The sequence below is a fragment of the Doryrhamphus excisus genome, chromosome 10 (assembly GCF_030265055.1).
Source record: "Doryrhamphus excisus isolate RoL2022-K1 chromosome 10, RoL_Dexc_1.0, whole genome shotgun sequence".
NCBI classification, from domain to species: Eukaryota; Metazoa; Chordata; class Actinopteri; order Syngnathiformes; family Syngnathidae; genus Doryrhamphus; species Doryrhamphus excisus.
In genome coordinates this window covers 10262073-10274828 of record NC_080475.1, presented here as the reverse complement: position 1 = coordinate 10274828, position 12756 = coordinate 10262073, and the positions used below count along the sequence as shown (strand labels likewise).

General features: G+C 38.6%; 3 protein-coding genes across 5 annotated transcripts; all 3 read left to right on the top strand.

Moving 5' to 3' along the window:
* Positions 1-53: 53 nt before the first annotated feature.
* On the top strand, positions 54-4361 carry LOC131137724 (phospholipase A and acyltransferase 4-like). 3 transcript variants are annotated; one of them, XM_058085983.1, is made up of 7 exons: positions 54-425; positions 1244-1316; positions 3077-3127; positions 3204-3315; positions 3542-3804; positions 3893-3969; positions 4177-4361. In XM_058085983.1, exons 3-7 carry the CDS (start codon positions 3098-3100, stop codon positions 4214-4216), a joined length of 522 nt encoding a protein of 173 aa, XP_057941966.1. In that variant the 5' UTR covers positions 54-425; positions 1244-1316; positions 3077-3097; the 3' UTR covers positions 4217-4361. The 3 variants fall into 3 exon arrangements, with proteins under 3 accessions (XP_057941966.1, XP_057941965.1, XP_057941967.1); XM_058085982.1 differs by lacking the exon at positions 54-425 and having other exon boundaries at positions 967-1316; XM_058085984.1 differs by lacking the exons at positions 54-425; positions 1244-1316 and adding an exon at positions 1361-1993.
* A 1097-nt stretch (positions 4362-5458) lies between these two features.
* Positions 5459-7810, top strand: LOC131137696 (zinc finger protein OZF-like). The gene is made up of 2 exons (XM_058085935.1): positions 5459-5914; positions 6489-7810. Exons 1-2 carry the CDS (start codon positions 5719-5721, stop codon positions 7547-7549), a joined length of 1257 nt encoding a protein of 418 aa, XP_057941918.1. The 5' UTR covers positions 5459-5718; the 3' UTR covers positions 7550-7810.
* A 496-nt stretch (positions 7811-8306) lies between these two features.
* On the top strand, positions 8307-11445 carry LOC131137709 (gastrula zinc finger protein XlCGF8.2DB-like). The gene is made up of 2 exons (XM_058085961.1): positions 8307-8710; positions 9307-11445. Exon 2 carries the CDS (start codon positions 9335-9337, stop codon positions 10304-10306), a length of 972 nt encoding a protein of 323 aa, XP_057941944.1. The 5' UTR covers positions 8307-8710; positions 9307-9334; the 3' UTR covers positions 10307-11445.
* The last annotated feature ends 1311 nt before the right edge of the window (positions 11446-12756 follow it).

Below are 12756 nucleotides of genomic sequence, written 5' to 3'. Positions count from 1 at the left end.
TGGGAGTCTACTGCAGAGATAGCAGCTTATATTTGGGGAGTTTGGAGACGTGGTCAAAAGAAACATTTAAGCAGAACCAAGGGATGGATCAGGAGCCAACTCTCATTCACTTCGTAGGGAGGACAAGAAAAGAGATTTGGCCGTTCATTTCTATCTGATGCCTTGTTAATATATTTTGAATACATTTTGTAAATCTAATACCAGTTTGTGAGTCTTTTTTTTGCTTCTCAGGAGAGTAAAGAACCTGCAAAAAGGGGAAATGAAATTAGCTTAATTTACTAAATTTGCTAAAGTGGCCCTTTTGGTAGTTTGAGGAAGAATGTCATTTTCAAAAATCCCTGGTGACCCTGATGTGATCTACTGAAGAGCGAAAGACATTTTTGGGGGTGGCTGGAAAAGTCTCTGCATATTCGGCCCACATAAAGGTAAGAAGAGACCTCATATCTTATGAATTGATATGTAGGGGTCCCTCGAGGATCCATCTTTTGAATTTTCTTTTTGTAATAATATGACTTTATTCCCGTAATATTTTGTCTATTCCCCCATAATAGAACAACTTCCCCCTCCCCACCTATTAACTTTGTTTTGTTTGATTTGTTTAATTTAATTTAATTTAATTTAATTTAATTTAATTTAATTTAATTTAATTTAATTTAATTTAATTTAATTTAATTTAATTTAATTTAATTTAATTTAATTTAATTTAATTTAATTTAATTTAATTTAATTTAATTTAATTTAATTTAATTTAATTTAATATATAATGTTGTTTAATATTGTTTAATATAACAAATTTTTATTGACATATTTGAAGTCATAATATTGCGAGTTCTTCTAAATTTCGTTTGTTTTTTTCTTCTTTTATAGAATACGACTTTTGTTGGTAATATTCAGAGTTGGATCTCGTAAATTACATCTGTTTTTTTTTTTTTTCATTTTTGCTCTGCTAGTGCTTCTCAAATAGTGGGGCGAGCTCCCCTGTCGCTCGGTCTGTACAGTACAGATAACAGTTTCAGTTTCTGGGGGGCACAATAAAATAGATTTCATAATACGACATGTTCAAGTTCACTTCAGCCTATGGTGAGCAGGTGGCGCACTATTTCCCCATTACCAGTGAGGCCAGGGAACCGTTACGGTTATTTTTATACTGTATATGTAAGCAAGAGGAAGTTCGTATCGAGGGGCGGACTTGAGGGCGGTCTGAAGTATAAAGTTTTTGTCCCGGTCCAACCCCCCCACACAGACCACCAGCACGCAGGTGCAGCACAACTAGGAGCAGCAGTCCACGGACGGCGAACCAATACATCTACAGAAAAGTAAGGAAAGCAACACTAGTTGTTCATATTCTATGTATTCAGCCTATAGAACGAGTGTCAAATATGTTGACTAAGACAAAAATGACAACTTTTACTTCAGGCCACCAGCAGGAAGTGTAGCTTTCAGTTTCGTTACTGTACTGACTCACTTTCACTTTAATGTATTCCACATTGAACTCCATATTCAAGGTCAACATTCAATTCATGCGCTAAGTTGACGGCTAGTGCTATTTTTTCCTTCTCTGACATCTTTAAAATCCTTCAAAAATCACCAAAACAAGGGGTCATCAATTCTGAAACAAATCACTGCTGATTTCTGTCCATGCCTGTGGAAATGTTCACAAATTTGGAAAGTTTAGAGCAGTCCTCCCGAGTTGTGACCGTGCAAGATTTACTTGGAGAGTCACCGAATCTCAGCCTCTTCCACACGAGGACAAAAATAATCTGCACTTCTTTCTGCTGCCTTTCCGTGGATTTCCTATAATTCCCACCCTGTTTAATTCATCCCACCCACGCCCACCTCCAGGCACGCACACTCCACTAGGAAGATCACATTCCCAAGCGCTCCAGAGAACTTCCGGATACGCGGGAGGGAGTGTCTGCAGGGGAGATGGTTCCCTAACTAAATGCTCTTCCTCCCATTCTACTTCGTAAAATTCTAGGAGTGTCCGGTAATTGTAAGTTCTGGGAGCGAAGCGTTCTCGTGGGTTGATAGGGTTCTAGCAGATCTTTAAGTATACTGGTCCCTGAGCATGTAGCGCTTTCTATGTTAGGAGAATTTTAAACTGAATTCTAAATTTGTGATCTCTTCTTTAAAGATTTCTTATGGCAACCTCCAAAGCATGAACTATAGTTTTTCTGCATCTGGTAGTGGAAGGGGTTTTCTGATTTTTTTTATGTTTTCGACACTTGTGGTATTTGGGAACTAAAGGAAAGGTCCTAATGGAAGATGGCACAAAGGTTTTTTGACTGTATTTTGGGGGGAGCAGGTGCAAGATTTCAGTCTTGCGTTTGGGGTCATCCATCTCTTTATGACATTTAGTCACACTTGGAGTTTGGATGACTGACGAGTTTTTTTATTCATATTGCTTCAGGAGGACATGTAAAGGCTGAACAGTACAGGTCGTAGCACAGAACCCTGTGGCATGCCATTGACTGACATTCACTTGTCTTGATTCTTTCTTACTAATGGATACAGACTGCTGGCCGTCTGACAAATACGACCGGAACCATTTTAATGCCGTTTCTTGTTGGAATTTAGTGATCAATTGTGTCGAATGCTGCTGCAAGGTCTAGTAAAAATAATACTGAGCTGTTGATATACTGTATTACATTGTAAATCCTGACTGAAAGACCTTAAGTTGGTGATTATTTTGAAGGAAAGAGTGTAAGTGATTGGTAATGACATTCCGTAGGACCTTGGAGAAAAATGGAAAGTTAGATATTAATCTGTAGTTAGCGCAGAGATGTGGATCAAGGCTCGTTTTTTTAAAGGGGTTTGGTTGCAAAGCACTATAGCGACCTATTGATTATTTTCAGAAGAGCTTTATTGTAATATCTTTGAACGAGTGAGTAGGGACGGTATCTAACTCGCATTAATATTAGCATTTCTTAGGGCTTTTTCTAGAATTTTTTATGCTCTCTTTCCAGGCTGAACAATTTTCTTATGAGCATGGGAATTACAAGATAGATTTCTCTTTTATAGTTCCAAGTTTCGTGTTTGTGTGAAATAAATGTCTAACACGGGTCCTTCTCTATAGGAACGGCATTAGAACAGCAACATGTTCAACAATCCTTTTCGCCCATACAAGGTATGTTCCTTATGGAATATATTTCAACCTGAAATCCTTCATATAAACAGTGTTTTTTTTTTGTTTTGCCCCATAGCATGGTGAGGAAGAACCCGAGCTTGGAGACATGATAGAAATCTCTCGTGGGACCTACCAGCATTGGGCCTTGTATGTGGGCAACAATTGTGTTGTTCATTTGACTCGACCCGGTGAGTTCTTCATTAGAAAAGTTATTAGATATTAGTATGAGCTCTGCCTTAATCCTCTTAACCCCCAGAGCATATACGTATAGCCAAACAACCATTCCTATGGACAATTTAGTGTCCGTAGTGTATTTCATTTTGCCCATATTACCAACCGTTATCATGAAGTAGTTAATTGAATTCACATCCATTCACATGTTGTTCAAAGTTACTGTCGCTTTGTCTACTGTAGGGAAGTCTTCGGAGTTAAACACCAACAGATACTTCTGCAGGGATATGGCCGTAGTGTTGATGGATAAGTTGCAGGAGGTGGTGGGAGACAACTACTACAGAGTCAACAACCTGCTGGACCGCAGTTACAAACCCCGCCCAGTTCGCGACATCGTGAAGGAGGCGCTGGCGGAGGTGGGCAAGGTGCTACGCTACTACATCCTCAGTGCAAACTGTGAGCATTTTGTCACCAAACTGCGTTATGGCAGCGCAATGTCCCGCCAGGTGAGTTTTTTTTCTAAAAAAAAAAAAGAATTCCATTATACGCCACCACAATGAAATGATAAATGTCAAATTTCTGTTTTGTTTGCAGGTGCAAAGACTCTTTTTCATGGGTCCTGTGGGCTGGGTGACTGCAGGGATCCTTGCACTCACAGGCGCAAGCACCAGGTGATTTAGGCATTCATCAGCAATACCTTATACCTACTAAACAAAAATGGGAAGGCCATTTGGCCGCAGCCTATCCTGTGTCTGCAGCCACGTAACATCCCATAGTACCGCTGTGGATTGGGAAGGCAAAATAAAGCTCATAAATGAATGCATTGATTTGTTCTTACTGATGACTGATCTTAATGCTTATACTTCCTCCTTCCCCAGCTCCACCCCCAGATCCAATAAGGCGATCCGTCACCGGTAAAGAACCAGTCGCAGTTGCCAGAACGTTCCGAAAAACAACAACTCCCCTTTCTTCTCTACTGTATCAGTATTGGCTGTCCTCAAGTACTTTATTTGGAATTGTATCGATTTGTCTTTTATTATCTTTTATTAAATTCTACCTTTATTCTCAAAGAACTTATCTTGTCTCTTGTCCAGTACTATTATATTACTACCATGCTTGTTGATTTGTTTTTATACTTTTGGTACTCATTTCCTGCTTCTTTAGTTGTTTGCTTCGTGCTTCGTTATATCAGTGATGATGTATTGGAAGTGGGGATGTTCGATATTGGCTTTTTTGCCGAAAACCGTCCAACTCTCAATTTCTGATACTAATATAAGACGATTATGATGACGATATGTGTAACATGACATATCTCCTGTGTTGGAATGAACACATACTGCACAGAATTTTTAAAATAGAAAACAATGGAAGTAATGTTAAGAAGGAGGTAATGGTTCTTTTAGAGTTCGGACACCATGGAAATATTCCAGTTCTTTGTTATGCATGTGGATGGCATCTTTTGGCAATATGTGTGTGTGTTAGTCCAGGGGAGTGTGGGTTTGTCGAAAGGCACAAGCACACAACCGCTTAGCTCCACGCTCTCATAGCGACAACAATGGAAATACACTTAAGTGTATCCATCCTTCTGTTATCCACTTCCTTGATTGTGTCCCATTTAGGACGGAGCCAGCTCTCTTAGTCACGTAAAGACTTTTCCTGTTTATATCCAAGCTGGCCACATCCCAGAACCCAATGGCATGCAACACTTAAACTGCAGAATAACAGGAACTCACTAAAGACTCGCTCAAACCAGCACCTGGATGCTGTTTATATTTTTTAGTTTTAAAATATTTTAAGTTAATTTAGTGATAAAATGTGCATTTTTGCAGTAAATTGTTGGATATGTACAAATAATACAATCAGGACCTTGTTAGGGAGCCGAGCCACAAGAATCGGTCCTTTCTCAAAGAGCCGAACTTCTCATTACCGAGCACATTAGTATTTCAGACACAACAGCACGCATGCGCATGCGTGTCTTACAGTGACAGAATTCAAACCCATTGTATAGAAAACATAGCAACAAAATAGCGTAAAAAACATTTGTTCATTTTGTGATGCGGATTTTGAGTCAAGAAAACCATTTTATTTCATGAATAAAGGTTTTGTCGGTACCGATGACGTACCAATGTGTCAATGTGACGCATGCGCACACCAGTTGTAATGTTGGCACAGTATTCCGGGTAACCTTCGGAGAAAAAGGCAATGGATAATTGTGAAACAAAAAATAGATGAGTGACACGAAGATTAAGTGACGATAATAGACGGTTCTATTCATGACAGGATCAACTCGTCTCAGTGAACAGCGAAGGTTCTCGAGTTAGCTTAGCTTAGCTTGCTAGCCGCTAACAAAGAGACCCGGAAGTCAACACGTCGCTAAGCAGAGACCAAGTGTGGGTGCAAAGTGTTGCGATTGTTTGAAAATGTGTAAAGTCCAAATGCTGAGATTGTTGGTGAATCAGCGGCTAACTGCAGCTGTCGAAGAAATATTCGTAGTGTTGGAAAGAACGATAGCGGAGTACGAGGAGGAACTTTCTCGAACAAAAGAGGAGAACGAGCGACAACGTCAACTCCTGGAGGCTGTTTTCAAGAAGACTGGAGTTGTCTTACACAGAACAGGTTTGTTTCATTTTACTCTTTGTATTTGTTCATTAACGCTAGTCGTGTGTTTTTGGTTGCGGTGTGTTTAAATTATTAGCATTTTATCTGATCCACAGCTAAATTTGCAGTACTACTCCACATGAGGGTATTCCATTGGGTGCTCGTTACAGTTACAGTACATATACATATATATACATATAATATACATATATTAGTTTCATTTATGCTTAATGGCCAAAAATAACATTTCCAACCTTGAACAACTTGTGTGATAAGTAAGAAGCAGGGCTGCACCAATTAAAAGTGAAACAATGCAAACTTATATATATGAGAAATTGAGAAAATGGCTTCCTCTGTGACTGCAGCCCAAATTCCCGCCACTGTCATTAGGAACACGACTTGAATGACATGTAAAATGGTGACACCACTTGTTTACTAGGGCACACAATGAGGCAACTGTACTACTCCATGTGCTCGCTAGCAGTTTCTAGCCAGTCCTGAGATCCTTAGAGACATTGTCAGAACATATGCTGCTTCAGTAGGACGCAGACCTGCACTTTTTAAAATTATTTTGCCTTCTTGTGTCCTGCAGATGCCAGTGAAGAACAACTTCCCCCTGAGCAGCATGAGTGGAACAACAAGGTGGAACAGGAGGAACCACAGCCTCCGCACGTTAAAGAGGAGGTGGAGGATCACTGCATCAGTCAGGAGGGAGAGCGTCTTGAAGATCTGGAGGAATTCTCGGTGATTGTTGTCCCAGTGAAGACTGAAGATGAAAGTGAGGAGAAGAGAGAGGCGGAGCGTCCAAGCAGCAGCTCGACTCAACTCCTGACATCAGAAGCTGAAGGAGGATCAAAAGCACTGAACCTCTTAGCTCCGCTATCAGATAGTGACGACTCGACGTCACACTCTCCCGACACGGATGACGACGATTCTGAAGCTGACATGACACGTCACGCTGACAACACACGCTGGAAATGCTCTCAATGTGACAAAACGTTCGTTAAGAAGGGAAATCTGAAAATACACCTGAGGCTTCACACAGGAGAGAAACCTTTTGCCTGCTTAGTTTGCTGTAAAAGATTCTCTCAAAGGTCACAGTTGAAATCACATGCAAGAATACACACCGGAGAAAAACCTTTTCCTTGCTCTGTGTGCGGTAAAAGATTTTCACACAAAGTTGCTTTAAATAGACACACCAGAATACACACAGGAGAGAAACCCTTTTCCTGCTCAGTTTGTGGCAAAACGTTCATTGAGAAATCAAATTTGAAAGTCCATGCAAGGTCACACACGGGAGAGAAATGTTTCCCTTGCTTGGTCTGCGATAAGAGTTTCTCTCAAAAAAATGACTTAAAAAGACACACAAGATCGCACACTGGAGAGAAACCCTTTCCTTGCCTGGTGTGCGATAAAAGATTCTCTCAAAAACATGATTTAAAAAGACACACAAGAATACACACTGGGGAGAAACCCTTTCCTTGCTCGGTTTGTTCTAAAGTATTCACTGACAGGTCGCATTTGAAAGTGCACATAAGATTACACACTGGAGAGAAACCGTTTTCTTGCTTGGTTTGTGAGGAAAGATTTTATCAAAAAAAATATTTAAAAATACATGCAAGAGTGCACACTGGAGAGAAACCTTTTCCCTGAGCAGTTATTGGAAAAATTTAAAGTACACACGATTCTTGTTAAATGTGTGGTCAACCATTTACAAATACCACAAAAATGACCTGGAAAACTTTATTTAAAGGACGCAGCCAAGATCTAAAGGTGGTGGATGCCATTTCACCTAGCTAGCTCTGGATCTCAGTGCCGCCCCAGGCACTGTTCACAGAATGAGGTGTTCAAGGGAACCGTGTAACTCTTAATGTGAAAGTACAAGTTGCAATAAATACACTCAAAACACTTGAATTCAGCTTGAACTGAATTTAACTTTGAATACAACCAATCATTGCTCACAATGACACGGTTAAAGTGTGATTCAAATGTTCAAGAGACGAGTATATATATGTATATAATGTTTGTGTGTGTATATATGTGTATATATATATATATACACACATATATATATATATATATACACACACACATATATATATATATATATATATATATATATATATATATATATATATATATATATATATATATATATATATATATATATATATATATATATATATATATATATATATATATATATATATATATATATATATATATATATATATATATATATATATATATATATATATATATATATATATATTGATATCGTTCCAACACTCTAAATTTATATTTTGTGACTAAAAAGTGTGATGTTTTGCCTCTCCTGAATTCAGGAAACGCTTTACGTCTTTCAGAAGAGCGACGTAACCGATGACGTAGCAAAACGCATGCGCACACCCGCTGTCAACTTCGGAACTATATTCCGGGTAGCATTCGGAGAAAAACGCAATGAGTAATTGTTTAAAAAAATATATTTCACGAGAACGATAAAGAGATGACGTGGCAGCGAGAGACGGCGTTATTCGTGTTAAGATAAACTCGTCGAAGTTTTGCTAGCTGCTCACAAAGACACCCGGAAAGTTAGCAACACTCGTCTTAGAAGACATCGTGTGGAAATGTGTCAAAGTACAAATACCGAGAGCGTTGGTGAACCAGCGACTAATTGTTGAAGAAATACTTGAAGTTGTGAAAGAAGGATAGCAGAGTACGAGGAGGAACTTTGTAGAACAAAAGACAAAGAGCGACGACATCAACTACTGGACGTTGTTTTCAAGAAGCCTCAAGTTGTGTTACACAGAGCAGGTTAGTTTCATTCTCGGTCTCCGGTTGTTTTAGTTGGCTTTGTCTCCTGAATTGAAAAAGCTTTATTATTTATATTTATTATTGCCGTTGCTCAATTCTCAACTCCGGTCCGTCACTTCAAGGCGTCCGTGTGAAACAATGACACGTCCCTTTCTCTACTTTCCTTCTTCGGTGACTTTGAATATTCTTCACTAACTCTGTAAATTGTTTTATTCTTGACTTGATTGCCGTAATAGTTTAACTTTATTTCCGTAATATTATAATTTTTTAACCCCACTTTGCCAAAAATGCCAACTTTATTTTGTTTTGTTTGTTTCAATTGTCACAGTACGTCTATTCTCCTTATTGTTTCAACTTTACGCTCTTAAATGAATGTTTTTCTTCATCATATAACAACATTATAATATTTTGACTTTACACCCACAATAGTAAATATTTTTCATCTACCTAATTTCCCCAAAATGACTTTATGAACAGATTTTGTATTTTTTCTTTAATATTTGAACTCTAAAAGGGACATCACCTCATTATGTTACAAATTTATTGCAAAATTGCGACTTTCCTCAAGATTTTTACTTTATTCTCATAAATTACAGCTCCCACGGTCGGTAAAGAAGCAGCTGGATGGAGCACATGAAAGAGGAGGATGAGTTTCCACACGTCTTCCACATTAAAGAAGAAGAGGAAGATCACAGCATCAGTCAGGAGGGAGAGCATCTCAAAGGACTGGAGGAGTTTGCGGTGATTGTTGTCCCTGTGAAGAGTGAAGATGAGGAGGAGAGAGAGGCTGAGCCCTCGACAGAAGCCGATGCGGACCACTGTGGGGGATCACAAGCGCACAGCCTCTTCGCTCCGCTATCAGATAGCGACGACATAACATCACACTCTCCTGACACGGATGACGATGACTCTGAAGCCGGCAACGCACGCTTTAAATGCTCTCAATGTGACAAATGTTTTTCTCAAAAGGGAAATCTGAAGAAGCACCTAAGACATCACACTGGAGAGAAACCTTTCACCTGCTCGGTGTGCAGTAAAAGATTCTCGGACCAATCAAATTTGAAAGCACACACGAGAATTCATACCGGAGAGAAACCTTTTCCTTGTACAGTGTGCGGTAAAAGATTTGTCCGACAAGGCGATCTAAAAACCCACGCAAGGACACACACTGGGGAGAAAGCTTTTACTTGCACGGTGTGTGGGGTGAGATTCTCCCATAAAAATAGTTTAAAAAGACACGCGATAAAAATACACCCCGGAGGGAAACTTTTCCCTTGTGTGGTCTGCGGTAAACAATTTTCTCAAAAATGTGGTTTAAAAACACACACAAGAACACACGCTGGGGATAAACGTTTTCCTTGTGTGGTGTGCGGTAAAGGGTTCAATTTTCCGGCTCATTTAAATAGACACAAAATGATCCACACCAAAGAGAAGCCTTTTTCCTGCTCCATTTGTGGGAAAGAATACAATCGTCAAGGTCATTTAAAAAGACACGCCAGAGTGCACACTGGAGAGAAACCTTTCTCCTGCTCAGTTTGCGGTAAAAGCTTCTCTCGGGAAAAGTCTTGGATCAGCCACACAAGAACACACACTTGAGACCTAACACGCAAGCATCCACACTGGGGAGAAAAAGGACTGTTTTATGAACAAAAACTTAATACCAGGATGATATACCATAAATACCACAATCATATATATATATTTGTATGTATCAACAGCTCCAAAGTCTAAATATAGCACACTATTTGCCCAGTAGTCGCACAACATACAGTATGAAACTCTAACCGCGTTTTTACAGTCATGAAGAGTTGCGTTCAAAGACACTAAGTAATTTCCCTCGAATTCAGGTATCTAGTTTATATGTATTTTATGGGATTTCCGAGCGTACACAAATGCATCAAAATACATAAACACACAATGACGTTGTGGTTTTGGGTGAGTCAGTGAACGCACGTGGCGGTCATCTGACTTGGACTCGTGACAATGAGGACGTGTCTTCCCAAGAGGACTACAGACGTGTTTTGTGAGTTGGAATTTCACTGCTGTTTTGTGTTCGGCCTAAAATAAAGTTCTAAAAGAGCGATAGACTCTGTGACTGTGGAGGAATAACACACTATGCGTCCGTAAATCTATTTTTGACAGCCCTGATGAGTAAAATTCTTTGTTTTGAAGCATGCCTCACCTCTAAGTCAATCAGCGTGTTTATCGATTAAAATGTACAGAGTCCAACTGTGTTGTTAGTGTTTTTTATGGCAAAAAAAATCAAACCAGTCGACGTTTATCTGCATTGCCAACATGGCGACCAAACCGGTGCGCGCTGGTGTACTGCACAACGGTGTGCTACAAACAATACGCTGGAAAAAGCGATTTAAATAGCCACACAAGAGTACACATTGGAGAGAAACCCTTTTCCTGCTCAGTTTGTGGGCAAAAATTCATGAAGATATCACATTTAAAAATATACACATTAATACACAATGGTGAGAAACCTTTTTTACATGACGTATATTGAGGATTTTTTTCTGGACGTGGTGTATAGTAAGGCATTTTTTAGCATTTTTTGGACATGATGTATAGTAAGGCATTTTTTAGCATTTTTTGGACATGATGTATAGTAAGGCATTTTTTTGCATTTTTTGGACATGATGTATAGTAAGGCATTTTTTTGCATTTTTTGGACATGATGTATAGTAAGGCATTTTTTGCATTTTTTGGACATGATGTATAGTAAGGCATTTTTTTTGCATTTTTTGGACATGATGTATAGTAAGGCATTTTTTTGCATTTTTTGGACATGATGTATAGTAAGGCATTTTTTTGCATTTTTTGGACATGATGTATGTCAAGTTCCCTTTGGTTTCATACAATCCCCACTTGAAGGGGATGAGCCATCTACCCAGAGATGTAGGAAGCGTATTCACTCAATAAATAAGCGGCTTGTCCTGTTTTGCATCTTTTATTTTCATTTGCAATTTAGGGTGCAGTTTGCCACTTGAAATTAGGTGAAAAACCTTTCAATAATAAAAAAAAAAGAAAGAAAAAGGAACACATTTAAATTCTGTGCAAAGTCACAAATCCCATGCCTCACAAATTACTGCAATAGAGAATAAGCAAATTAAGCTTTAATACAATACCAGGTAAGCATGAATCAGTATGAATTCCACCACTTGCCATATATGTGTTGCTGTTTTTATTTATATATTATATATATATATATATATATATATATATATATATATATATATATATATATATATATATATATTAATGTGTTCTTAAATTATTCCTAATTATAATATATAATAAATAAATAAAATTCAGTTAGCTTCCAAATCACATTTCCAAACCAAAGTGAAATAAACGTACTTAATACATACGCAACACTATAAGCTAACTATTTACACCCGTCACAATTTCAACCACATTAAATCAAGTTAACCACGATACCAGCAAGCGTTTAACTCAACAATCAGTGCACGTGAGCATCAAACAGTGACAAGCCACGCACTAGACGCCGTGGCTAAGCTATCGTTAGCACAGCTTCTTCACATTGACACAGTTTGGCGTCTTACCGGCTGCCTCTCTGGTGTTTGTAGATGCTCTGATTTGTATGGGCGACTTACAACGATAGATAAACAGTCTCTGCCTGGTGCTGCTGCTTGTCTGCTTCACCTGTGCTGGTGTGCGCCACTTATTCCGGTCCGGCCGCGATTGATGTCACGAAGGTTCCTCCTCCCATTTTTGCTGACGTGTCTAAATCTCAAGTTTGACTTAACAATGTATATATAGTAAGGCTTTTATTTTCATTTTTTGGACATGATGTATAGTAAGGCATTTTTTGAACATGATGTATAGTAAGGCATTTATTTTCATTTTTTGGACATGATGTATAGTAAGGCATTTTTTGAACATGATGTATAGTAAGGCATTTTTTTGCATTTTTTGGACATGATGTATAGTAAGGCATTTATTTTCATTTTTTGGACATGATGTATAGTAAGGCATTTTTTGGACATGATGTATAGTAAGGCTTTTATTTTCATTTT

What these genes read in the sequence shown, in the direction of transcription:
- LOC131137724 (XM_058085983.1), top strand. Translation starts at nt 3,098, where the DNA reads ATGTTCAACAATCCTTTTCGCCCATACAAG. An exon ending in ATCCTTTTCGCCCATACAAG is followed by an intron (nt 3,128 to 3,203) that starts GTATGTTCCTTA and finishes TTTGCCCCATAG; the next exon opens with CATGGTGAGGAAGAACCCGA. An exon ending in CTCACAGGCGCAAGCACCAG is followed by an intron (nt 3,970 to 4,176) that starts GTGATTTAGGCA and finishes CTCCTTCCCCAG; the next exon opens with CTCCACCCCCAGATCCAATA.
- LOC131137696 (XM_058085935.1), top strand. Translation starts at nt 5,719, where the DNA reads ATGTGTAAAGTCCAAATGCTGAGATTGTTGGTGAATCAGCGGCTAACT. An exon ending in AGTTGTCTTACACAGAACAG is followed by an intron (nt 5,915 to 6,488) that starts GTTTGTTTCATT and finishes TGTGTCCTGCAG; the next exon opens with ATGCCAGTGAAGAACAACTT.
- LOC131137709 (XM_058085961.1), top strand. Translation starts at nt 9,335, where the DNA reads ATGGAGCACATGAAAGAGGAGGATGAGTTTCCACACGTCTTCCACATT.